Genomic DNA, 26,900 nt, shown 5'->3' with positions numbered 1-26,900 from the left:
TTTGCAGGCAGTGAGTACTCGTCATCACAACACGTATGAAACTCAGCAATCTCATCCCACCTTACCAACCAAACAGACATCAGTGCAACCAGGGTGCCCAACAGTTCCCCCTGGCCAATTCATGCGATTTAACAGTTGGTAAGTACACCCTCTAAACTTTCTCTACAGATCTATGGAAAGCAGGTCGCGCAATGATACAGCCTAGGCTGGAACCAAATGGTAAAATAGAGGCAATCACTAAACCTGCCGACCCCAAGGATTCCTCTTGAGGTGTTCAAAGTGACCTCAGCATCATATGTGTGGTCAAGAACCATCTTTGGGGATTATGAGAACGTAAGTGATTGGTCAATCATGCTAAGTGGACAGTATAAAGGTAGCTTGCCAAACACCAGCTCTATCCCCAACTAATTTTCAGATTCCAATCTGAATCCTTGTCGACGTAATTTTCGCTGTTGTGGCCATCTTCAGCTTCGCCTCGCTGTTCCTTTGCTTGCCGCTACCATCGTTCCATCCGTGTCAACTCATTTTGTCCTCAGCACCTGATAGGCTTTTCATTTTATTTTAACCCTGTTAATAATGGATAAATACAGCCCAGTCTCTGAGTCTGAAGGCGGTGAAGCCTTGAATTCTCACCCTGCTAGGAAACAGAAACTACAGAAAGGGCGCCAATACAATGTTACATACCTGGAGTATAGTTTTATTCCATTTCCATCAGATCAGTGATGTCCCATTTGTCTTATTTGTAATACTGTACAAATAAAATCATGAAACCATCAAGATTGCAGTGACACTTCCATAAAAGACACCCTAAAAAGGCTACTTACGGTATTACTCAGTTCCAGGAGATGAAAGAAGCATTTGAAAAGTGTTGCAAACTTGAGTCATTTGCTAAGAAAGTTAAAAATGACCTTGATAGTGATCTCATTGCTTCTTATAACATTTCCAAAATGAGAGCAAAGTGTGGAAAATCTCATACAATTGGTAAAAGATTAATAAAGTCTGCTGTATCAGAAATGCTCACCGCTGTTCTCAACATGGATATGGGTATGTTAAAATCAATTCCTCTGAGCAATAACTGTAGCACGTCATACTGATGAAATAAGAGAAAGCATTGAGTATCAACTACCAAAAAACAGAATTTGGGATACAAATGGATGAGTCAACTATACGAGAAAATGAGGCTTTGCTAATGGCATAAGTATGGTTGATCAAAAATGGAGAAGTTTATGAAGAGACTCTCTTCTGCAAAAAGTTAAACAAATATCAACTGGGAAACAATCTAGGATGAGCTAATGATGTATATTGAGGCTAAACGTATTCCAATTAGGAACATGATTTATTCTCCATTAGGTGAAGCGCCATATATGCAGGTCACCGTGCCTGTTTAGTAGCATTAAAGAAAAAAGAAATTCCAAGTCTGTTTGCAATCCATTGTGCAGTTAATCATCAACACCTCACAGCCAAAAACCTCAGCCAGTGACTCTTTTCAAGCATGACTCTTGTTATATCTGCTATCAACAAAATTAAAGCTCATCCATTAAATAGCAGAATATTTCACTGCTTATGCCAAGTTAACAATGAAGGGCTTGGATACTGGCTTCTTCACATTGAAGAGTGTTGGCTGTCAAAAGGCTGCTGCTTACAACATTTCTTTGATCTTTTTGACAATGTGGTTGATTTTTTGCTCAAAGTTACCAAGAGCTTGGGAAATAAGATTCAAATTCTATGTGGAAATGTGGCATACCTGGCCAATTTGTATGGCAAAATGAACATTCTAAATATGAAATTGCAGGGTGAGAATTTGTATTTAATCCAGGGAAAAAGTGCAATGTCCACTTTTATTGGAAATTTGTAAATATATAAGCAAAGCTTTGGAGGGAAAATGTACACACAGTTTCCCTGCATGGAAAGTACAGCACACTCGTTCACAGACGATGGTTTGCAAGAGTAGTGCTTATACATGCAGTTACCGAAGAAGGATTTTCAAGGATTTGAATGATCTGAAAATTCTGGCTGGGTGTTAAACCCATTTCTTTGTAAAGTGAAAGAACAGGAACAGAGCTGCAAGAAGAAATTATTGAAATTCAGAATGATGAAGAAGCAAAAATGCTTTTTCATAAATGTTGGTTTTTGTGATGTGTGGCTGCACTATCATATGAAGTTTCCTGGACTTTGGAGAAGAGCTAAACTGCTCTTCATTACATTTCCATCCTTCTACCTTATTGAAAGAGGCTTCAGTGCAGGGAACCACACACTCACAAGCGGAAACCACTCAGACATTGCTACATATAGGGACTTTTGCTGTTACAACTTGAATCGGATATTTTAATTCTTGCTAAAAACAATCAATCTCAAGGATAACATAGATATTGAAGCTGCTGTACAGCGCACAGGTACTGTGCAAGCCAGGTTTAAAGACAAATAACAATTTAAAGCAAAATCATTTTTCTCATGTTAGCATGTGGCAGATATGTTTTTACACTATGGAGGTGCCAGAAAGTATATTGTGCCTAAGAGGGGCATTGGTAAATATAAAGGTGTTTCAGAGGGGGCTTTGGCAAGGATGAAAATGCTTTGGGGGGGTGTTGGGCTAAAAGTTGGAAAATACTGGTGTAGAGTATTTTCAAAGTTTGAAACAGGGTCTTTCAGCTGATACTCTAAAAATTGCCTCCATGGTGTCTTTACCAAACATGCTTGCACATTTATATATTGTATCAATTTTACATACTAAAATTATAAGTTTTCCATTCTGAGAAAGAGATTCCAATTTAAGATTGTTTGTCTTTGCAGATACCTATTGTAAACCTTTTTGTTCAACATGATATTAATCCTATTCATGTTCCTCGGCACTGAGAAAAACTGTGTTGAACGCCTTATACAGATCTGTTTCAACTTTGTAGCCATTCACAAGACCATATGTCGATGGGCAAAACAGTTCAGCATTCCTGTACAATCTGGAATGGAGGGATCTTCTGTTAACTGACACCACGCTGACAGACTTAAAATGCTGCACATTCAGGAAAATCCTCTCACCGTTTAATCTTGATGACATCCTAAAACTTATGGTAACATCAGACTGAACAGCCGTGTAATTGGATAACAGTCCCGTCGAGGGCACACAGAAGATGCTTAGAAGCCTACAGCAGAAACTCAGAGCACTCCGAGAAGCAGAAGTCAAACTGTAGCCGTCAGCAGATTCACTGGGAGTTAACCTATCATCTGTCACAAGGAAAAGGACATGGTCTATCTTGAGGAAAGTGGAAAAAAACATAAACTGGCTGAAGGGAAAACATGGGAGTTAAAACAAAGAAATTAAAGATTGATGTTTTAAGAACGGAGTAAGTTAGAAATGGACGTTTGCATTGACAATAGAAGAACTGAAAAAAAACAATGAACAAAAAGAGAATTGTCTCTACTAGCTAAGCCGTGCTTGAAGGCGAGGAGCTGGGTCTGGTTGTCAGAAGCTATTTGAGTTGCACGCATTGGGAGCATTTAATAGGTTGTGTGTGAGAGCTTATCCCCATTACCACTCCTGACTATAACAACCTGATGTCACTACGTAGCCTAGTCAATATTAGAAAAATTGAAATCTATCACTGGTACTACTCTAGTACTCAAACTATTTCATGAAAATTCCCCAACATATGTGCTTCTCAAGATCCCAGTGATTATTGGGGTGGAGTTATAGCATAGCCCGACAAAGGTGACCATCCCCTTCTTACTTAGACCATAAGACAAAGGAGCAGAAGTTGGCCATTCGGCCCATCTAGTCTGCTCCGCCATTTCATCATGAGCTGATCCAATCTCCCCTTTAGTCCCATTCTCCTGCCTTCTCACCATAACCTTTGATGCCCTGACTACTCAGTTACCTGTCAATCTCTGCTTTAAATACACCTAATGACTTGGCCTCCACTGCCGCCCGTGGCAACAATTCCATACATTCACCACCCTCTGGCTAAATTTTTTTTTCACATCTTTGTTCTGAATGGGCGCCCTGCAATCCTCAAGTCATGTCCTCTCGTACTAGACTCCCCCATCATGGGAAACAACTTTGTCACATCCACTCTGTCCATGCCTTTCAACATACGAAATGTTTTTATGAGGTCCACCTCATTCTTCTAAACTCCAAGGAGTACAGTCCAAGAGTGGTCAAACGTTCCTCATATGTTAACCCTCTCATTCCTGGAATCATTCTAGTGAATCTTCTCTGAACTTTCTCTAACGTCAGTACATCCTTTCGTAAATAAGGAGCCCAAAACTGCACACAGTATTCCAAGTGAGGTCTTACCAGTGCCTTATAGAGCCTCAACATCACATCCCTGCTCCTCTACTCTATTCCTCTAGAAACGAAAGCCTACATTGCATTCGCCTTCTTCACCACCAACTCAACCTGGAGGTTAATCTTAAGGGTATCTTGCACGAGGACTCCCAAGCCCCAATGCATCTCAGAACTTTGAATTCTCTCCCCATTTAAATAATAGTCCGCCCATTTATTTCTTCTACCAAAGTGTATGACTGTACACTTTCCAACATTGTAATTCATTTGCCACTTCTTTGCCCATTCCCCCAATCTATCCAAGTCTCTCTGCAGACTCTCTTCCTCAGCACTACCAATCCCTCCAACTATCTTTGTATCATCAGCAAACTTAGCCAGAAAGCCATCTATTCCATAATCTAAATCGTTGATATACAATGTAAAAAAAGTGGCCCCAACATGGACCCTTGTGGAACACCACTGGTAACCGGCAGCCAACCAGAATGGGATCTGTTTACTCCCACTCTCTGTTTCCTGCCAATCAACCAATGCTCTATCCACATATGTAACTTTCCCATAATTCCATGGGCTCTTACCTTGTTTACCAGCCTCATGTGCGGCACCTTGTCAAAGGCCTTCTGAAAATCCAAATACACAACATCCACTACATCTCCCTTGTCTAGCCTACTTGTAATTTCCTCAAAAATTGCACTAGGTTTGTCAGACAGGAATTTCCTTTAAGGAAAAAAAATCTCTACATCCTCCTTCAATTATCTCTCAAGAGAATCTTCTCTAAGCACTACCATCATGTCTTTCCTTATCATTCACACCTCCACTCCCATCAGTCCTTCTGTCATGCCCAGAACATCGGTATCCCAGAAAATTGAGCCTCTCCTTCTGTCAACCACCCTTTTTCTCATGGCCACAATATCCCAGTCACTAGAAGCAATCCACACTCTCGATTCATCTGCTGTATCTGTTAAGCTGCATACATTGAAATAAATGAAATTTAAAGCAGTGGTCTTACAAAGTAGTGGCCTTATATTATAAATGGCTCAGCCTGGACTAGATGGGCCGAGGGGTTTGTTTCTGTGTTGTACTTTTCTATGACTCAGTACCCTTTTACTGTAAACATGGTTATTCTGATAGCTATGCTTACATTCTTTGGTCGTTACACCCCTGTCTTCTCACTGACTTTGCTTTCTCGGGTCTCACTCCTGCGTCAAAACTACTGTAAGGACTCCCTGCGGCAAAAGCAAATTTCCTTGCTAGGATATTTGTCCCCCTCCAATCAGTGTGCCATATTATGGATAAGATAGCAACTTAATTAGCATAAATGTAAGGAAGATGACGCCAGCCCAAAAATTATGTCTGCGTGGGTTGCACATTAGATCTTATTTTGCTATTATTGTTAAAAAAAGTATTCAAGCAAACTTAATTATTCCAAAGGCTTGACAAGCACAACTTGTTTTTTTTTTCCACTGTTAAAAAACCCACAGCACATACCATGTACACCACAGACTAGGCTGTGCTTATAAACACACAGGGGGAATAGACTTAAACAAAAGTTTATGCACTCCTCTACATTGGTATGACTGAGTGTCTTTACACTCATTCCTAAACATGCTACCAAAGGGGTTTCAACTAATTACTATAAACTTTCATTACTGTCTATTATTTACCTCCCTGCTGCCATCAGATAGAAGGTACAAGAGCCTCAGGACTTGCATCACCAAGTTCAAGAACGGTTACTACTCTTCAACCATCAGGCTCTTGAACAAAAGGGGATAACTACACTCAGTGCCCATCCATTGAGATGTTCCCACAACCAAGGATCTCATTTAAATATTCCCTTGTTATCTGATGTGCTCCTTATTTATTGCTGTTTGTTTATATCTACATTTGCACAGTTGTGTTCTGCACTCTGGCTGATGTTTCACTGACCCTGCTAGTCACCATTCTATTGATTTGCTGAGTATGCCGGCAGGAAAATGAATCTCAGGGTTGTAAGTGGTGACATATACAATATGTACTTTAATAATAAAATTTACATCGACTTTGTCTACAAATGCTGTAAAAATTTCTGATTTAAGACATCATCTCATCTCAATTATTCATTGTGAATCCAGAAACAAATAATAAATTTGCTCATAAACACAAGAGATGCTGGAGATCCTGAGCGGGTATTACATTGCTATAATTTGGTACTGGCTTCATCACTTCTCTGATTATTATTACCAGAATCAGGTTTAATATCAACAGCATTTGTCATGAAATTTGTTGTTGTATAGCAGCAGTACATTGTAATATATAATAATAAACCCATAAATTACAGCAAGTGTGTATGTATTTATATATATATACAAAATAGTTAAATACTAAATAAGTAGTGCTAAAAAGTATTGAGGAGGTGTTCATGGGTTCAATGTCCATTCAGAAATCTGATGGCAGAGGGGAAGAAGCTGTTCCTGAATCACTGAGAGTTTGCCTTTAGGCTCCTCTGTCTCCTTCAGGACTCAAAGAGGGGTCTTGAAGGGTTTCAGCCTGAAACGTTAACTGTTTACACTTTTCCGTAAATGTTGCCTGATTGGTAGATCTACCAAGTTCCTCCAGAATTTTGTGTGTGTTGCTTTGTATTTCCAGCATCTGCGAATGTTCTCGGGTTCCTATACCTCCTCCCTGATATTTATACATCTTGTAAAAATATTTATACACAATACTTTGTGTTACATGTACAGCCTTTCATTTAAATTTAGTGGCCAACAACCAAAGACAGCAATAAGTTAGATGATTATATTTCAACTTTGGCCAAGGATTCTCTGATTGAACACGTTTTCTTGGTGCTTAATATGCCTCCAGAGGGAATGAGACACAATGTGGGATACTCCTCAATTGGCAAATGGGGAACACCCGTTTATTCTATTAACCTTGTAGTCATTGATTTTTTTTTTCATTACAGCAATGAGTAAATGCTCAGTTGTGGTAATTCTTCATTTTCACCTAAAGAGGGAAGTATGGCAGTGAATGATAGCATTGAGGGGCCTACCAAATACAAATATAAAAGACGCCTGTCTATGAGAAAACTGTACATAAACCATCATCTTTCAGATTAAAAACTAGTAATGATGTATAAAAGATGTATACTAGTAGGTATAAAAGAAAATAGTTTTAAAGACAAAATCAGTTATTTCTGCATAGCATATTTCAGCATACTTCATTGCATATTTCAGCTTAGTATATTCCTATTGTCAGTTTACTTGGAAGCAATGCATTTCATCTATTAGTTTTGTAAAATAAATAATCCAAGCTGAAATAAATAACTAAAAGAATCACTTATCTTGCAGTAGAATTAGATTCAGTGATGTCAGACTTTATTAAATACCATGGTTAAGAAGCCAACACATATTCCTACCAGAGAACTGAATTCTCCAAAACACTTTTTAAAACAGCATTCAACAATGCCTATAGTTCAATCTCAAGATTTTAATAGGACTAAGTATGAAGGTTTAAGCTTACCTTTCCAGTGGACTTTGGTCCTTTCCAAATGCAGAAGTAACAAATTATCCAAGCAGCAAGAAGACACAGAGCAAGTTCCCATCGTATGTGTCCAATATATTCAATTCCTTGTGATAATCCAAGCACTCTACGTCTAAGAATTACCAATAACATTTTATCAAAAAACATATTTAAATATATTTTTCATAAACTGCTGTAAAAAGTACCAGATAAGTTGGTAACAATCTGCCAATTGTCATTTTTAGCCAGAAATTATAACTGAAAACAGTATATATAACATCTCTATAAATACACTTAATTGGTGTGACTTATTTGATTAAGTTAATACATCCTAAATATAAATAGTTTATTTATAATAATAATCTATTATTCTACATTAATTCTATATTATATATTTTATATAATAGACTTCTATGATATTGAATTTGATGATTCTAAACTCTACCTGCAATCTTGATTCTCTTCAATGCAATATAGTTTTTATAGTTTTTAAATGTAGGATTTTAGCATATTAATATAAAGTTTAGGTTGCATTAAGGAAGGGTCTGCATGTAGTCCAAGGTCAGTAATATCCTTGAAATTTCCTCTCACTTTCCTTGCTCCAAGGAGAATCACAGTTTCTGTGCTCAGACATTCGAGTGGAAATCCTTCATCCGTAGAACCATTTTGGTATTATTTCAACTCTATGACTTTCATATATTTTCTAAAGTTTGATGGTCAGAACTGAATGTTTTGACTGTGTTTAACAGAATTTCCCTGTGCCAATATTTATTATTCCAAGGATGCCAGAGTGTTGGGGACTAACGACTGTAAATTTATCAAATTTAAGTTTACTTGAGATACACGCACACCTGAAAAACTTGACAAAAAGCTAAATTCTTATATTTGAAGAAACATGAGAATTTTTCCAAGGAAAGTACAATACATTATTTTGTTCCTCTGGTCAAAGATTCATCAACACTGTTTGAAGATGATTGCGTAATTTTTGCTCGTGTGTGTATTATGTGTCACCTCCAACACCAATTAGAGCTTCATGTGTGGCACCTAGTCAAAGGCCTTCTGAAAATCCAAATATACAACATCCACTACATCCCCTTCATCTATCCCACTTGTAATCTCCTCAAAGAATTCCAATAGGTTAATCAGGCAAGATTTTCCCTTAAGGAAACCATACTGACTTTGTCCCATCTTGTCCCATGTCACCAAGTACTCCATAACCTCTCCTTAATAATTGACTCCAACATCTTCCCAACCACTGAGGTCAGGCTAACTAGTCTATAATTTCCTTTCTTAAAGAGTGGGGTGACATTTGCAATTTTCCAGACATACAGAACTATGCCAGAGCCCAACAATTCTTGAAAGGTCATTACTGACGCCTCCACAATCTCTATCACTACCTCCTTCAGGACACTAGGGTGCAGTTCATCTGGTCCGGGTGACACGGTTACTCTTCCAGCAGATGCTTCCTGTCCTTCTGACTATTGAGCATTTTCTGTTCTTATTTTTGGAACCTGCTGATTCTTGCACTTTAGTCACTTTCCAACACTTGCTTGATGGTTGAAGTAGGAAACAATTGTCCATATTGCACGGTTGTACTGGAGCATAATGGCTGGAGGCGTGGGCAGTTCCAGAGTATGCCCCCTGTTGAAACGTGAACAAAGTCACCAGACACGGAAGCTAGTGGATATAGATGTACTTTATTCAGAAAATGAGACAGTCTCAGAAGAAGGCGGCTGCTTGACCCAATCTTACATGACATTTTATAAGCTAACAGCAGGACTATTTGAGTTACAATGCTTCCTTTGAATTACATATATTTCTCACACACCTCCTTCTTTGCACCCACACTCCAGGCACCCGAAATGAATATTAATCAGCATTGTCTGGTTTTCAATCAACTAATGTTCACATTTAATCTAAATTTCAAATTTAATCTATCATCCATTTTCACGTCTAAAGATGGGCTGCTGTTTAACTTAATATTTGTCATATATCCAGAAAGTGCCCTAACACCCTCAAAGCAAACTATTGATGAGATATTGTCAGAGCCCAAAGTCTTCACTTCAACCTACTTGTGTACTCTCCGGATGGGTTCGCTCGTTAGGGATTGGGATGATCATGGGGCAGGATATGACAGAACTGTAGAACTTTGATCTGGTACATCGTTTGTGACATCGCTGAGCTATTTCAAAAACTTTGTGCTTTGGTCGCTTAGTGCACTTTTAATCCTGCGTGGTAGCTTCATCAGGTCAGAATCCCTTGTTCTGACATGCCTTGCAGAGCCCCAAGCGTGATCTCCTACATTCACCATCGCACCCGCTGCTTATTTCAATGATAGCGGTATAAGGAAGGATATGCCAGTCCATGAAATTAGCGCTGCGTTCTGCTGAAGATCCACCGAGGCATAGTCTTTTGAGCTGCCATTTATATTCTAAATCTACCTCATTTAGTGCTGCTAGGAACAGAGATGAGGGGTCTGGTGGTAGAGTTAATATGGCTGCTGGCTCACAAATCCAGCAACCAGGGTTCAATCCTTCCGGTGCTGTCCACATGGAAATAAAACATGTTCCTTGTAACCAGGTGGCTCCGCCACTCCACCATGGCTGGCTCATTGTCCTTCTCGACCCCATTCTCCTGCCTTCTTCCAATAACCTTTGACAACCTTACTAATCAAGAACTACCAATACTGCAAATAGCCCCTTAGTGACAGATAGAATGTTTTTAAAGTTATTGAGCTGCACTGCCCAGCAATCACAGGACAATTTACAATGGCCAATTAACCTACTAACCAGCAGCTCTTTGGACTGTGGGAGGAAACCAGGGCATCTGACGGAAACCCACAAGGTCATGGAAGAATATACGCTACATGCTGCATCCGCAAAGCAAACAACATTATGTAGGGCCCCACATACCCCTCATACAATCTCTTCTCCCTCCTGACATCTGGGAAAAGGCACCGAAGCATTCGGGCTCTCACAACCAGACTATGTAACAGTTTCTTTCCCCAACCTATCAGACTCCTCAATACCCAGAGTCTGGACTGACACCAACTTACTGCCCTCTGCTGTGTCTATTGTCTTCTTTATTACACTGTTTTGTGCAGGCATTGCAATAAATGGTGTTTCATGTAGCACCATGGTCCTGAAAAACATTTTGTTTTTACTGTGAACTGTATCAGCAGTTATGGTTGAAATGACAATAATAAAACAGCCTCCCGATCCAAAATATAATTCTCTGTAACTTCCGCCACCTCCAATGGAATCCCACTGCCAAGTACATCTTTCCCTCCCCCCTTTCTGCTTTCCGTAGGGATCACTCCCTACGCAACTCCCTTGTCCACTCATTCCACCCCCCCATCCCTTCCCACCATTCTGCCTCCTGGCACTTATTCTTGTAAGTGGAACAAGTGCTACATCTGCCCTTACACTTCCTCCCTCACCACCATTCAGGGCCTCAGACAGTCCTTCCAGGTGAGGCGACACTTCACCTGTGACTTGGCTGGTGTGGTATACTGTGTCCGGTGCTCCCGGTGTGGCCTTTTATATATTGGTGAGACCCAATGCAGACTGGGAGACCATTTCACTGAACACCTACGCTCTGTCCGCCAGAGAAAGCAGGATCTCCCAGTGGCCACACATTTTGATTTCACGTCCCATTCCCATTCTGATACATCATCCATGGCCTCCTCTACTGTCAAGATGAAGCCACACTCAGGTTGGAGGAACAACACCTTACATACCTTCTGGGTAGCCTCCAACCTGATGGCATGAATATTGACTTCTCTAACTTCCATTAATGCCCCTCCTCCCCTTCTTACCCCATCCCTGATTTATTTATTTTTTCCCCCACCCCTTCTTTATCTCACTCTGCCCATCACTCTGCCAGTTCTCCATCTCCCTGTTATTCCCCTCCCCCTTTCTCCCTAGGCCTCCCATCCCATACCTTCCCTTCTCCAACTCTGTATCCCTTTTGCCAATCACCTTTCCAGCTCTTAGCTTCACCCCACCACCTCCAGTCTTCTCCTATCATTTCGTATTTCCCCCTCCCCCCCACTACTTTCAAATCTCCTACTATCTTTCCTTTCAGTTAGTCCTGACAAAGGGTCTCGGCCCGAAACATCGACAGTGATTCTTCCTATAGATGCTGCCTGGCCTGCTGTGTTCCACCAGCATTTTGTGTGTCAGTTATACTGGATTGGGCACTATGTAATGAACTGAAGGTGATTAGGGAGCTCAAGGTAATAGAACCCTTTGGAGGCAGTGATCACAATGATTGAGTTCAACTTGAAATTTGATAGGGAGAAAGTAAAGTCTGATGTAGCAGTATTTCAGTGGAGTAAAGGAAATTACAGTGGTATGAGAGAGGAGGTGGCCAAAGCAAACTGGAAGGAGATGCTGGCAGGGATAACAACAGAACAGAAAATGGCGTGAGTTTCTATAAATAGATGAGGACGATGCAGGATAGATGTATTCCAAAAATGAAGAAGTACTCAAATGGCAAAAAAGTACAACCATGGTGGACAAGGGAAGTCAATGCTAATGTAAAAGTAAAAGAGAGAGCATAAAACAAAACAAAAACTAGTGGGAAGACAGAGAATTAGGAAGCTTTTAAAACCCTACAGAGAGCAACTAGAAAAATCATTAGGAGGGAATAGATGAAATATGAAAGCAAGCTAGCAAACAATATCAAAGTGGATTGTAAAAGCTTTTTCAAATATGTAAAAAAATAAAAGAGATGAGAGTGGATATAGGACAGCTAGAAAATGAGGCTAGAGAAACAGTAACGGGTAACAAGAAGATGGCAGATGAACTAAATGAGTATTTTGCATCAGTTTTCATTGTGGATGACTCTAGCAGTGTGCCAGATGTTGAAGACCGTGAGGGAAGAGAAGTGAGTGCAGTTACTATTGCAAGGGAGAAGTTGCTCAAAAAGCTGAAAGACCTAAGGATAAGTCATCCAGACCAGTTGAACAGCACCCTAGAGTTCTGAAGGAAGTAGCAGCAGAAATTAAAGTAATGATCTCTGAAAAATCAGTGGATGGTGCCAGAGGAGTGGAAAATTGCAAACGTCACCCCACTCTCCAAGAAGGGAGTGAGGCAGAGGAAAATAAATTATAGACCAGTTAGCCTGACTTCAGTGGTTGGGAAGATGTTAAGAGTCAATTGTTAAGGGTGAGGTTATGGAGTACTTGGCGACATAGGATAAGATAGGACAAAGTCAGCATGGTTTCCTTAATCATGTTGAACCTGTTGAAAAGTTCTGAGGAGATTACAAGTAGAATAGATAAAAGGGGATGCAGTAGATGTTGTATATTTGGACTTTCATAAGGCCTTTGATAAGGTGCACATGAGGCTGCTTACCAAGTTAAGAGCCCATGGTATTACAGGAAAGTTACTGGCATGGTTAGAGCATTGGGTGATTGGTAGGAGGCAGTGAGTGGGAATGAAAGGATCCTTTTCTGGTTGGCTGCCAGTGACTAGTGTGTTCTGCAGGTGTCAGTGATGGGACTGCTTCCTTTTATGCTGTACATCAATTATATGGATTATGGAATAGATGGCTTTGTGCCAAGTTTTCATATGATGTGAAGATTGGAGGAGGGGCAGGTAGTGTTAAGGAAACAGGAAGGCTGCAGAAGGAGATTAGGAGATTAGATAAGTAAGTGGCAAATGAAATACAATGTTGGAAAATGCATGGGCATGCACTTTGGCAGTAGAAATAAATGCACAGACTATTCACTAAAAGGGGAGAAAATCCAAAAACCTAAGATACAAAGGAACTTGGGAATCTAAAGGTTAACTTGCAGGCAGAGTAGGTGATGAGGAAGGCAAATGCAATGTTAGCATTCATTTCAAGAGGTCTAGAATTCTAGAGCAGGGATGTAATGCTTTATAAAGCACAGGCATGGCCTCACCTTGAGTATTGCGAACAATTTTGAGCTCCTCATCTAAGAAAAGATTTGTTGGCATTGGAAAGTGTTCAGAGGAGGTTCACAAGGATGATTCTGGGAATAAAAGGATTATCGTACAATGAACGTTTGATAGTTCTGGGCCTGTACTCAACTGCAATTTAGAAGGATGGGGGGGGGGGGGGAATATCATTGAAATCTTTCAAGCGTTGAAAAGTCTAAGACAGAGTAGATGTAGAAAGGATGTTTCCCATGATGGGAAACATGGGGGAGTCTAGGACAAGAGGGAAAAGCCTCAGGATAGAGGAATGTCAATTCAAAACAGATGTGGAGAATTTTCTTTAGCCGGGGGTGGTGAATTTGTGGAATTTGTTACCACAGGCAGCTGTAGAGGCCAGGTCATAAGGTCTGTTTAAGGCAGAGCTTGATAGGTTGTTGATTGGACATGGCATCAAAGGTTACGGGGAGAAGGCCAGGGAGTGGGACTGAGGAGGAGAAAAAAGGATCAGCCATGATTGAATGGCGGAGCATACTCAATGGGCATAATGGCCTAATTCTGCTCCGATGTCCTATGTTCTAATGGTCTAACAGAGGGAAGGACCATTTTACACCTCCTTTGGTAGTGATGTACCTCCACCTCACCATCCATTATACCATAAACGAGATTAGGGCACGTGATACTGGAAAAATTAATGGACCAAAGGATTGCGGACTGACGTGAACAGAGATTATTAATGAGGGGGAAACTGAGGGAGGAACAAGGTGCTCTGGAAGTGGAGGCCCCACAGGAATCTGTGCTGGGATTCAAGCTATTTACAGTCCACATCAAAAGCCTGGTTCACAGTGTATCATGAACACAGAACAACACAAGATCAGACCGTTCATCCCATGATGTCTCTGACAAACATGATGTCAAATTTAACTGAACCTTTCTGCCTGCACATAATCTATAACCTTCCACTCTCTGCATATCCTTGTGCCTATCTTAAAGCATCTTGAATCCCCGTATATTTGCTTCCACTGTTACCTCTGACAGTACAACCCAGGCACCTACCAAGTTATAACCCACATTTGCTGACAATCTAGGAGGTTGTCAGGCACCTGTAGAGATGTTTCAGGGAAATATAAATGGATTATTGAATGAGGAAATACATAAAGATAGAATAAAATATGGAGACACTTTGGTTAAAAGCAAGGAAAGGTGTTGATAGATTTAAGTGCCTTTGTACTCATATCACTGGAAATTTACATGCAGGTTTAACAAACAATTAATAAAGATCTTGATATGTTGACCTCTACTGCAAATGTATTTGAGTATACGGCATCTTGTCATAATTATAAAAGCAAGGATGTAATGTTGAGGCTTTATAAGGCACTGGTGAGGCCTCACTTGGAGTATTGTAAGCTCTTTTGGGTCCCTTATCTTAGAAAGGATGTGTTGACACAAGAGAGGGTTCAAAGGAGGTTCAAGAAAATGATTCCAGGATTGAACAGCTTGTCGTACGAAGAGCATGTTGTGGTTTCAGGCCTGTATTCACTGGAATTCTGAAGAATGAGGGGTGACCTCAATGAAACCTATCGAATGTTACAAGGCCTCGATAGAGTGGATGTGGAGTGGATGTTTCCTATAGTGGGAGAATCTCAGAATAGAACAGAGATGAAGAGGAATTTCTTTAGCCAAGGAATAGTGAATCCATGAAATTTATTGCCACAACCAGTGGAAGCCAAGTCTTTATATATATATATATATATATTTATGGCAGAGATGGATAGATTCTTGATTCATCAGGGCATGAAGGGATATGGGGAGAAGGCAGGAAATTGGGGCTGAGAGGCAAAATAGATCAACATGAAGAAATGGTGCAGTAGACTCAATGGGCCAAATGGCTTAATTCTGCTCCAATATCTTATGGTCTTATATAGAGTCATGATGAGATGGTATCTGGAATATTGTGTACAGTCCAATTGTCCTATCCAAACAGGGGTGTACTTGTGATTATGGAATGCAGTGAACATTCACTAGATTAAGTATGAGGAAGATGGGTTTGTTGTATGAGGAGATCTTAAGTAAACTGGGCCTGTACACTGTTTTATTTTTTTTAAATGATCTCTAAAGTCAGTGATGATGGTTCCCTTGACTGTGACAAGTCAAAAATAAGAAGAGATTTCTTCTTGCAAAGGCCAGTACATCTTTGAAATTCTTGCTCCCAGAATGGTTGTGGTGCCTCGGGTTGTGACAAGAGACGTAGGTGAAGATGGTTAGGACTGAAGTCCTGGAGTATCTGAGACTAGATTCGAGGCACGATACGAAATGAAGACAGGATTCTAAACTAGGTGCTAGATGAAAATCCAAAGTTGAACTGACGATTCAGCACTGAACCTCAGTTCATGTGGACTTTAAGTATTAAAATCCTGGCATCAAAGCATGGCATAATTAGCAGGGTGGCCTGAATTTTTAAAGGGGTCACACCAACTAGCCATACTGCAGAGTTGGAGCATCTAAACCCTAGAGACCAGCATGGTCAACTGCATGTCGTAACACAAGCACTGAACATATTAAGGAAGAGTCTACTAGATTTGTAGATATTAAGGGATATGTGATTAGTGCAGGGAAGTGGCACTGGGATTAAAGTCCATCCATGACCCTGTTGAATGTTAGAGCAGGTACAATGGCGTAATCCTTCCTTCTGGATCTTAAGTTCCAATATTTTCCGTCTGTCCTGTGTGCAACACACAACACCAGAGTAGGCATTGGTACCAACACTGCCACAGATACATGCACTTGAGAAAGCTACACTGGTGAGGATCACATCATGTAAGTTTACCCCTGACCCTCAGGCACCACTTCCTTTTTGAAAGTCAACCATCTTTCCTCAAAGTGTTGGGTAAGATTTCAAATTCTCTCAAGCTGCCATAGCACTGTATATTATCCTACCATCTACTACGTCACAACAGTGACTACACCTGCATTTTAGGACAAACTGCCTTCGTTAATGTTGGTATATAAATAGGAGAATTTTTTTTTGTGTGAGCCCAAAATGCATTCATTTGCCCTCGCTACTATCATTGCTTCTCTCTAGCGGTAATCAATATGCCACAGCTAAGACTCTTCAGCCGAATGACACCCGAAAATAGGCATGAGCAGGTTTCATTGCCTTTGTCTGCTGTCAGGGGACTCCTGAATCCTGGAACTGATGTTGCGGACTTTCAACACACTACCTTCCTGAATGAGGACTGAAACATTAATTCCGTCCACCAAATAGGTACTGAAGCACCATTGAAAGGACGAGAAGTCGATATTTTATCCACACTGGAGCACTTCCACACTTACAGACCGTGTTTCCATGGTGTTCAAAGGAAGTCTTTCACAATTGAACTGTCAGTCACTCCTTTGTTAAATCTTAAAGTGACTGATGCTTTACTTGCTTCGTTCTAATCAGCTTTCCTATTATGCCAGCCTGAAAAATACAGCAGTTTTATCTTTGGATATCATGTAGAACTAGAGTTAAACACTTCTGGGATAGATCACAATAAATCTGAAATATCAACATAAATTCAGTTTGTTTGCTAATACTAAAACCACACTGTTCGAATTGAAGTGGACAAAAAATACGCACTCCTACTTTTGTAAAATCAATTAAATAGTCTATAGATGTTTTAAAAATTGTCCCAGATGATGGCCCCTGGTGAGGTGATGGCTCTGACCAGTTCACTCCCTTTGACAGGGTATCTGTGAAATGCAACATAAATTGGATGATGTGGAACTTTCATACATCCGGTAAACAATCCTTAACCTATTCTCTTAACTCCTGCTGCACGCTCAATCAGGCACTCCTTCTCTTTCGAAAGTTAACATATTTAACCTGCTTGGGGTCGAGGAAGGAGAGAAGACTCAGACTGGGAAGAGAGGGAAAAATGATCAGGCTTTCCATTCCATTTTCAAGGATTTTCAGTATTTGACTTGGTGCCATTTAATACTTTACTTGTCCGGGACAGTCCCTGGACAACCCCATCTGAGTCTATACCACGACTGTGGATCAGCGAGAAAGATAGCAGAGTCTCAACAATTCGGTTGTCCAAGATAGAAATGAAAGGTGGTAGCCTCTGTTTAAGTGCCAACAACCCAACTGGGAATGCATCTGCAGGAACATGACCCAACAAATGAGTGCTAATTTCCTTACCCTAGATCTAATGGGGCGGCACAGTAGCACAACGCTTTACAGTACCACCGATCTGGGTTCATTTCCCGCTCCTGCCTATAAGGAGTTTGACCTTGTTGGTACTTTGGTTTCTTCCCACAGTCCAAAGACGTACCAACTGGTAAGTTAATTAGCCATGATAAATTGTCCCATTAGGCTAGAATTAAGTTGGGGGTGTTGGTGGCAATGCTCAAAGGGTCAGAAGGGCCTATTCCACACAGTATCTCAATGAAAATAAAAATTAAATAATTTCATTGGATGTTTAGCAACCTCACCAGGACTGGCAACTTAGCATACTTGGCTCATGTCATTTTATTAGTGGGCAAATCGCTCTCTGTATTAAAAAAACATGTTTCCATGAAATACACTTCACACTGCAGAATAGGCTGAATCTTTTGTCACATAAACCCAAGAGGTTCTGCAGATACTTGTTCCGGAGCAACCCACAAAATACTGGAGGAACTCAGCAGCATCTCTGGAGGGGAATAAGCAGTTGATATTTTAGCCCGAGACCCTTCATCATTTGTTGTCACATGCTCTGACTGCCCATCAACCTTTGCGGCATGTTCTTGTGACCACAGGATCTCCTCCCCATTCTGACAGTCCCATGCCCTCATGTATATGACTTATTTCTCCAAAATTCCTTGATACAAAAAAACTATTTTAGGGTGATTTGCTTAAGATTTTGCAAGGCATTCACACATACAAAGGATGGGCCAGTTGCGAAAGCGACTTCCCTCATTTTAACCTATGCCTTCTTCCCTGGGTCCCTCATCTGCAAACTCATGTAGCCTGTTGTCAGCTGCAAGTTTTTCAGGCTGGTTTAGCAAAGGGGCATTGATGCCATCATCCCATGATTTCTCTGAAGCTCACAAATCTTCAGGTTTAAGATGGGGCTACTGAAGACGTGTGACAGCTTACTGGTAGTTCGAAAACAAAAGGAATTTGATGAGAAGAATTGTTAATGACACGTCTTTTAATGAAATCGTGGTAAACTATCATCGCAAACAATGAAGACGTGAGCAAAGACAAAGCGAATTCACAGGATGCGCCCGCGCTGCAAAATCAACACACTTGGAGTCGCAGCCAAGCTGGTCAGAGTGAATGGTTCGGAGGGGAGAAGACGGGACAGAGGAGTTCCAATGTCCATCCAACAAATCTGGGTATGAGGATGGGTCACTCTAAGCGCTGGGCCGTATTGGAGTGGTCGAGAACGCCTTCTTCGGCAGCGAAATCCAGGTCCGAAGTGAATCGCTGGGCAGCATTTTGAAGGTCGGGAGTGTCTCACCACGGCAAGGCTCGGGTCCTAACACAGGGTACATTCTTCTGTTTGGACAATCTAAATGCCAGCCCACATAGACTGGAAAGGCACGGTGCTGAGAGTCGGGTGAGGTTGGATCGCTCAGGGTGTCGAGGTCAAGAACTGTTTCTTCCACAGCAAAATCTAGGCCCGGAGTGATTCTCTGGTGGCAGAGCTGGGTCATAGTGTGAGGTCCAGACAATTTAAATACCGTCCTAAACAGTCTGGGGGCTTCTTTCTCTATAATGCTAAGACTGTGATTCTTTCCCCCATTGCTGTGCCTTTTGTCTGCGAACTTTAGGACAAATCACCCCTGTAATATGATCAAACTGAATACCAAGGCTTTGGGCCTGCTCCAGGGGTTTGGATCTAAGGAACTCAATTTGGTTTGCAATGCTGGTGCTCGCTTCCATTCTTTATATGATTTGTTTCATGGTTTTTTCTCTCTCTGTGGGCTTTCAGGTTCCTTGCTTTATTTGCAGCTGTAAGCCAACAAATCTCAAGTTGTATCATTTATACATTCTTCGAATGCAAATACACTTTGAAACTTCTCTTAAGCTTCAGAAAGGAATGCTCACCCCACTTCTTCTATACTTTCTTTCCTGCTGACCCACTGCAGAAATTTACAAACAGCCTAGGAAGAAAAGGAAAATGACCAGAGTAGGGGGAAAAGACCATTAGATTTCAGAGCAGAATTAGGCCGCTCAGACCAACGAGTTTGCTCAGCCATTTCATGGCTGATCTATTTTCCCTCTCAGCCCCACTCTCTTAACTTCTCACCTTTCACACCCTGACTAATCAAGAACCTATTAAACTCTACTCTAAATACACCCAATGACCTGACTTCCACAGCCACCTGTGGCAATAAATTCCACAGATTCACCACCCATTGGGTAAAAAAGAAATTCCTCATCTCTGTTCTAAATGGACATCCCTCTATTCTGAGGATATTCCCTCTGGTTAGACTCTACCACTAAGGGAAACATCCTCTCCACATCCAGTCTACCTCAGCCTTTCAACATTCCTTGGTTTCAATGAGATCTCCCTTCATTCTTCTAAATTCTATTGAGTATAGGCCTAGATCTATCAATTGCTCCTCATACGACAAGTTTTTCATTCCCAGAATCGTTCTCATGAACCTTTTCTGAACACTCTTCAACGTCAGCACATCTTTTCTTAAATAAGGGGCCCAAAACTGCTCACAATATTCCAAATGAAACCTCACCAGTGCCCTATAAAGACTCAGCATTACATCTCTGCTTTTATAGTCTAGTCCTCTTGAAATGAGTGCTAACATTGCTCTTGCCTTCTATACCACTGACTCAACCTGTAAGCTAACCTTGCAGTAGTCCCGCATGAAGGTAAGTCCCTTTGTACATTGCATTATTGAATTTTTTCCCCAATTAGAAAATAGTCTACACTTATATTCCTTCTACCAAAGTGCACAGTCATACACTTCCCGATACTAGACATCAGACAGACAGACTGACAGACAGACAGACATACTTTACTGATCCCGAGGAAAATTTGGTTTCGTTACAGTTGCACTAACCAAGAATAGTGTAGAAATATAGCAATATAAAACCATAAATAAATAAATAATGTTAATTATGCCAAGTGGAAATAAGTCCAGGACCAGCCTATTGGTTCAGGGTGTCTGACACTCCGAGGGAGGAGTTGTAAAGTTTGATGGCCACAGGTAGGAATGACTTCCTATGACGCTCAGTGTTACATCTCGGTGGAATGAGTCTCTTGCTGAATGTACTCCTGTGCCTAACCAGTACATTACAGAGTGGATGACAGACATTGTCCAAGATGGCATGCAACTTGGACAGCATCCTCTTTTCAAACACCACTGTCAGAGAGTCTAGTTCCACTCCCACAACATCACTGGCCTTACGAATGAGCTTGTTGATTCTGTTGGTGTCTGCTACCCTCAGCCTGCTGCCCCAGCACACAACAGCAAACACTGGCCACCACAGACTCGTAGAACATCCTCAGCATCGTCCGGCAGATGTTAAAGGACCTCAGTCTCCTCAGGAAATAGAGATGGCTCTGACCCTTCTTGTAGACAGCCTCAGTGTTCTTTGACCAGTCCAGTTTATTGTCAATAAACTATTGTACTTCTTTGCGCATTCTCCTAATTCGTCAAAGTCCTTCTGCAGCCTCCACTTCCTCAACACTACCAGCCCCTCCACCTAACTTAAAATCATTCATGAAGCCATTAATTCCGTCATCCAAATTATTGACATATAACATGAAAATAAGTGATCACAACATCAACCCCTGCAGATCACCACTAGTCGCCCACCGGCAGCCAACCAGAATATGCTCCCTTTATTCCCACTCTTTACCTCCTGCCAATAAGCCAATCCACTATCCATGATAGTATCATTCCTGTAATACCAAGAGATCTTACCTTGTCAAGAAGCCTCATGTGTGGCACCTTGTCAAAGCCTTCTGAAAATCCAAGTACACAACATCCATTGATTATCCTTTGTCTATCCTGCTTGTTATTTCCTCAAAGAATTCCAAAAGATTTGTCAGGCAAGATTTTTCCTGGAGGAAATCATGCTGGCTTTGGCCTAGTTTAACAAGTGCCTTCAAGTATTCTGAGATCTTATCCTTAATAATCAATTCCACCACCTTCCCAACTACTGAGGCCAGGCTAACTGGCCTTTAATTTCTTTCCTTCTGCCTCCCTCCCTTCTTGGAGAGTAGAGTAAGATTTGCAATTTTCCAATCCTCCACAGCCATGCCCGAATCTATTGATGTTTAAATCTCCACAATCTCTTCAGCTGCCTCTTTCAGAACCCTGGGCATAGTCCATCTGGACCAGGTGACTTACCTACCTTCAGACCTTTCAGGTTCCCAAGTACTTTCTTTCTAGTAATAGCAACCGCATTCACTTCTGCTCCCTGACACTCTCAAACTTGCAGCATGCTGTTAATGTCTTCCGCAGTGAAGACTGATATAAAATACTTAGTCCGTTTGTCCGCCATTTCCTTTTCTCCCATTACTACCTTTCCACCATCATTTTCTAGTGGCTCAATATACTCTCACCTCTTTTTTACTCTTTATATATCTGAAAATACTTTTGGCATCCTATTTCATGTTACTGGATAACTTACCTGTATATTTCACCTTTTACCTCCTTATGGCTTTTATAGTTGCCTTCTGTTGTTTTATTAAATCTTCCCAATCCACTAATTTCCCACTATTTTTCTCTATTATATACCCTCTCTTTTGCTTTTATCATCATTGATTCCCCTTGCCAGTCACACTTACTTCATCCTGCCTTTAAAATATGTCTTCTTCTGTGGGATGTATCTTTCCTGCACCTTCCGAACTGTTCCCAGAAATTCCAGCCTCTGCTGTCCAGCCATAATCTCTACTAGTGTCCCCTTGCAATCAACTTTGGCCAGCTCCTCAGTGATGCTTCAACAATTTTCCTTTACTCTACTGTAATAGTGACACATCTAATTTCAGCTTCTCCTTTTCAAATTTCAGGGTGAATTCTAGCATATTGTGATCACTTCCTCCTAAGGACTCCTTTACCTTAAGCTCACTAATCAAACCCAGTTCATTACACAAAACCCAGTACAGAATAGCTGCTCACCCACCTGGGCTTAACCACAATATTCTCTACAAAAGCCATCTTGTAGGTATTCTATAAATTCCCGCTCTTATGATCTTGCACCAACCTGATTCTTCCAATCCATGTGAATATTGAAATCCCTCATGACTATCATAACATTGCCTTTTTGACGTGCTTTTTCTATTTCCCATTGAAATTTGTAGCCCACATCTTGGCTACTGTTCAGAGACCCATATATATCTCTTTCAGGGTCTTTTTACCCTTCCCTTTTCTTAGCTCTACCCTCACGTATTCTATGTCTTCCAGTCCTATATCACCTTTTTCTAAGGATTTGATTTCATTTCTGATCAGCAGAGCCACACCAACCCCTCTGCCTATCTGCCTGTTCTTTCAATACGATGCATATCCTTGTATGTTAAGCTCCCAAATATAATCTCCTTTCAGTCACGACTCAGTGATGCCCACAACGTCATACATGCCAATCTCTAAATGTGGTACAAGATCATCTACCTTATTCCATATACTGTGTGCATTCAAATATAACACCTTCACCCTTTTCGAAGTTGTCCCCATGTTGCACTGCAGCTCATCCCATTGACTGCGACCTTGCCCTGCCATCTACCTGTCTTTCCTGACAAGGAAAAGGAGGCACTGGGTATTGATACAGCCTCATATTGATGATGAGAAAGAGGATAACTAGGTAAACACACCAACTGCAGACACATTCTCCTTTCCTTGTCTTTTACTGCATCAAAAGCATCTATAAATTCACAGTATTTCAGCTGAGCTAGAGAAGTTTGATGAACACTGCGTTAGTGTCCAAGCTCTGTGAACATACTCACAAGCATAACAAGATCTTCCTTGTAGCAAGATCTTCCTCTTCCTTATTGGCACCCAATGTGTGAGTGGTGATTTCAATGCAATACTTAGCTGGAACCAAGCATGAGCACCATTGCAATACGGACATGAGCAATTGAAAATGGACTTGGCACTGAAGCTCCAGCATCAGTATAGACTATAGTGACTGCAAAGCCTTAAAGTCTTCATTTAGATGATCAGATTTGCTTTTAGTAATGGCTTGAGTCCACTAGCCTGATATGACCAAATCTAAGGACAGTCCATGACTCCAGCCTTCTTACCTAGACTCAAAGTTTAAGATACATTTATTATCAAAGTATGCATGCAGTATACAACTCTGAGATTTGTCTTCTCCAGATAGGTGTGAAACAAAGAAAACTATCAAAGCCTTCCTCGCAAAACAAAATACAAATATCACAAATGACAACAAGAACATCAACGCCTCTTTGCGCAAGAAGATCATGCAAACAGCAAGAACATCAATCCCCAAACTCCCACGCAAAAACATCTCGCAAACTGCAAAAAGAACATCGAACCCTAAACCCCCCTCCCCACGTCAAAGAACAAGCGAATCACACAAGCAGCAAAAAAAAAGAATGGGTGATAAAACAGAATATAAGGCACAAAACTGAAAAAGTCCAAGAGACCAGTCTAATCCATAAATCAAAGACCCAGAACTTCAGTAACATCCTCCAACAGCATTGCAGGAACAGAGAGGCCACCTGGATGCAGGGGCCTCCCCCCGGGAGCAGCCAGCGAAAGACCATCACATGCAGACACCAGACATCTGTTGTCTGTTATACTTGTGGATATTTCCTGCTCTGCTTGAAGATGATACCATGGGATGTTACACGAGCCTGAAGGGTTTGAGTTTATTTTAAAGTTAGTATCCATAACTGTGTAGCACTGATTTTGAGCTCAAAGCTCGAGGGAACTTATGAATCTATTACCTTCTCCGAATCAGATTCAGATTTATTTACCTTACACATATCGAAACATACTATAACAGACATCCCACCCTGCAAAAACTCATTTCAGGGAGGTAACACCATCAATTTGCGGGAGATTCCTGCGAGAGGTGGGGTGTCTGCAACAGAGTAGCTCCTTCGCAGCTAGGTAGCTAGATTAAATAACGTTAGCTATGCTAATGAACGAATGACAAGTGTTAAAGTCACCTCAACAGTGATTTAACCCACCATGGGCAATAGAAAAGTAACTGTTGCAAACAGTGCAGTGAGCAACACTGTAATTATTTTTGACGCCGATTAGGCAGGGGTAGACTTTAGTGTAGTCTGGGGTGAAGTACGTTCGATATTCTCTTTTTCTGGAACACTCTTCTCTCTCCCTCTCTCTCTTTTTTTCCGGGACATTGTATAATTTGTGGGTGTCAGGGAGTCGCTAGCACGCTATCAATATGCGGGAGACTCCCAGAACTTCCAGGAGAGGTGGGATATCTGCTAGGAGGTGTCTTGTTTGCGTTAACAGCCAACAGGCCCAAGGATGTGCTGGGGACAGTCAGCAAGTATTATCACATACTCTGGCGCCAAGAGGACATCCCCACAATGCTCAGCAGAACAACAAATACAAATCAAGACAACTACAGCAAAACAAGGCCCTTTGCAACCCTCCCAGCCACCCATTAACTCACACACATGCACAGGCCTCCACAGGACTGACCAACACCTGGGCCTCCAGTCCTCACCCACCCCCCGACTATAAGCCTCACAGACACTGGGACTTCAACTTCCTTTCCTCCCTTAGTCAATGAATCCACCACTAAACTGTGAATGACATCAAACAACTTTCATAGTAACTTGTTAATTCACAAACAAATTGAATGGCAGACAGGACAGTGGATACCTGTTACTGTCGTTCAGTTCATTATAATTAGGATCTGTTCTATCACTGGGGCCACACTCAATGTCAATAGTGTGCCTCTGATAATATTGTGCTAAACTGGATTCTCAAAGAATGCCACTAAATTAGAAAATTATCTTCAAGAAAAGCGCTTTGTTACTGTAAGGGTGCAGTAGATGGGATCAATAATCTCACATCAAAATTAGTTTTAAGATGACATACGTGGATTAATATATTACATACTGAAAACCACTTCATATGTAATGAATGAAATCATTAATATGTCATTAATGAAAAGCCACCTAATATATCATTATTGAAATTATGCATATAGCCATTCACACCACTGTAATTTTTTTACATTGGAGGCTATTCTGAGAGTCATGCAATAATCAGCTACACTGAAAACTGCACATGCTGGGAAAAAGTTGATTAAATAAGATCATGGTGAGCAGTGGTTAATTAATCATACAAAGGAGCTGTAGTCTACAACCTGTTCCACTGCATTTAGAACTCACTCGGGGGTAAATTAGGTGCCGTAGAATAAATGGTACACTTGTGAAAGATACAATAACTCACTGCTCTTGACGGTCACTATTTAAGGCTTATTGTGACTGTTAAAGAATTCTCTTGATGCTTTAATGCTTTCGCTTCTCTTCCCTGCGAGTCCATAAGACCATAAGATACGGGAGCAGAATTAGGCCATATTCCCCATTGAGGTCTGCTTGGCTGATCCAATTTTTCCCTCAACCTCAATCTCTTGCCTTCTCCCCATATCCCTTCATGCCCTGACCAATCAAAAATCTATCAACACCTGCCTTAAATATGCCTAATGACCTGGCCTCCACACTTGTCAGTGGCAAAGAATTCCACAGCTTCACCACTCTCTGGCTAAAGAAACTCCTTCTCATTTCCATTCGAAAAGAATGTCCCTCTATTCGGAGGCTGTGTCCTCTGATCCAAGCCTCTCCCACCATAGGAAACATCCTCTCCACATTCATTTGACGTGTCTCAACATCAGATATGTTTCAATTCTTCTGAATTCCAATGAGTACATACCCAGAGCTTCAAAAGCTCTACATATGACAAAGACCTTCAATCCTGGAATCATTTTTGTGAACCTCCTTTAACACTCTTCAGTGTTAGCACATCCTTTTTCAGATAGAGGGCCCAAGTCCCACCTCCAATATACACATGTTTATTAATTAACTATTCTCTACCAGCTGTATTTGTAATGGATACTTCTGTCAAGCTCAGCTCTTTAACAACAGCTGTGAGCTTCTTGAGATCAAAGAGTTGTTGTTGAGTAAATTAAACATCCAACTAATATTCTTTGTTCAGATTCCTGTCGTAAACAGGAACCAACCTTCTCTTTTTAATGTAAATGGAAAGCAGCAATCAGTCTGAAGTTA

General features: G+C 41.0%; 1 protein-coding gene across 1 annotated transcript in view; it reads right to left on the bottom strand.

Moving 5' to 3' along the window:
- slc6a11b (solute carrier family 6 member 11b) overlaps positions 1-26,900 on the bottom strand; it is a 186,711-nt gene that overhangs the window by 155,090 nt on the left and 4,721 nt on the right. The window contains exon 6 of the mRNA XM_059944061.1: positions 7,772-7,904. Within this exon, the coding sequence (XP_059800044.1) occupies positions 7,772-7,904 (133 nt within the window). The remainder of the gene's footprint in view (positions 1-7,771; positions 7,905-26,900) is intronic.

Source organism: Hypanus sabinus, chromosome 19, assembly GCF_030144855.1.
Source record: "Hypanus sabinus isolate sHypSab1 chromosome 19, sHypSab1.hap1, whole genome shotgun sequence".
NCBI classification, from domain to species: domain Eukaryota; kingdom Metazoa; phylum Chordata; class Chondrichthyes; order Myliobatiformes; family Dasyatidae; genus Hypanus; species Hypanus sabinus.
This window is presented reverse-complemented; position numbering and strand designations above follow the sequence as displayed.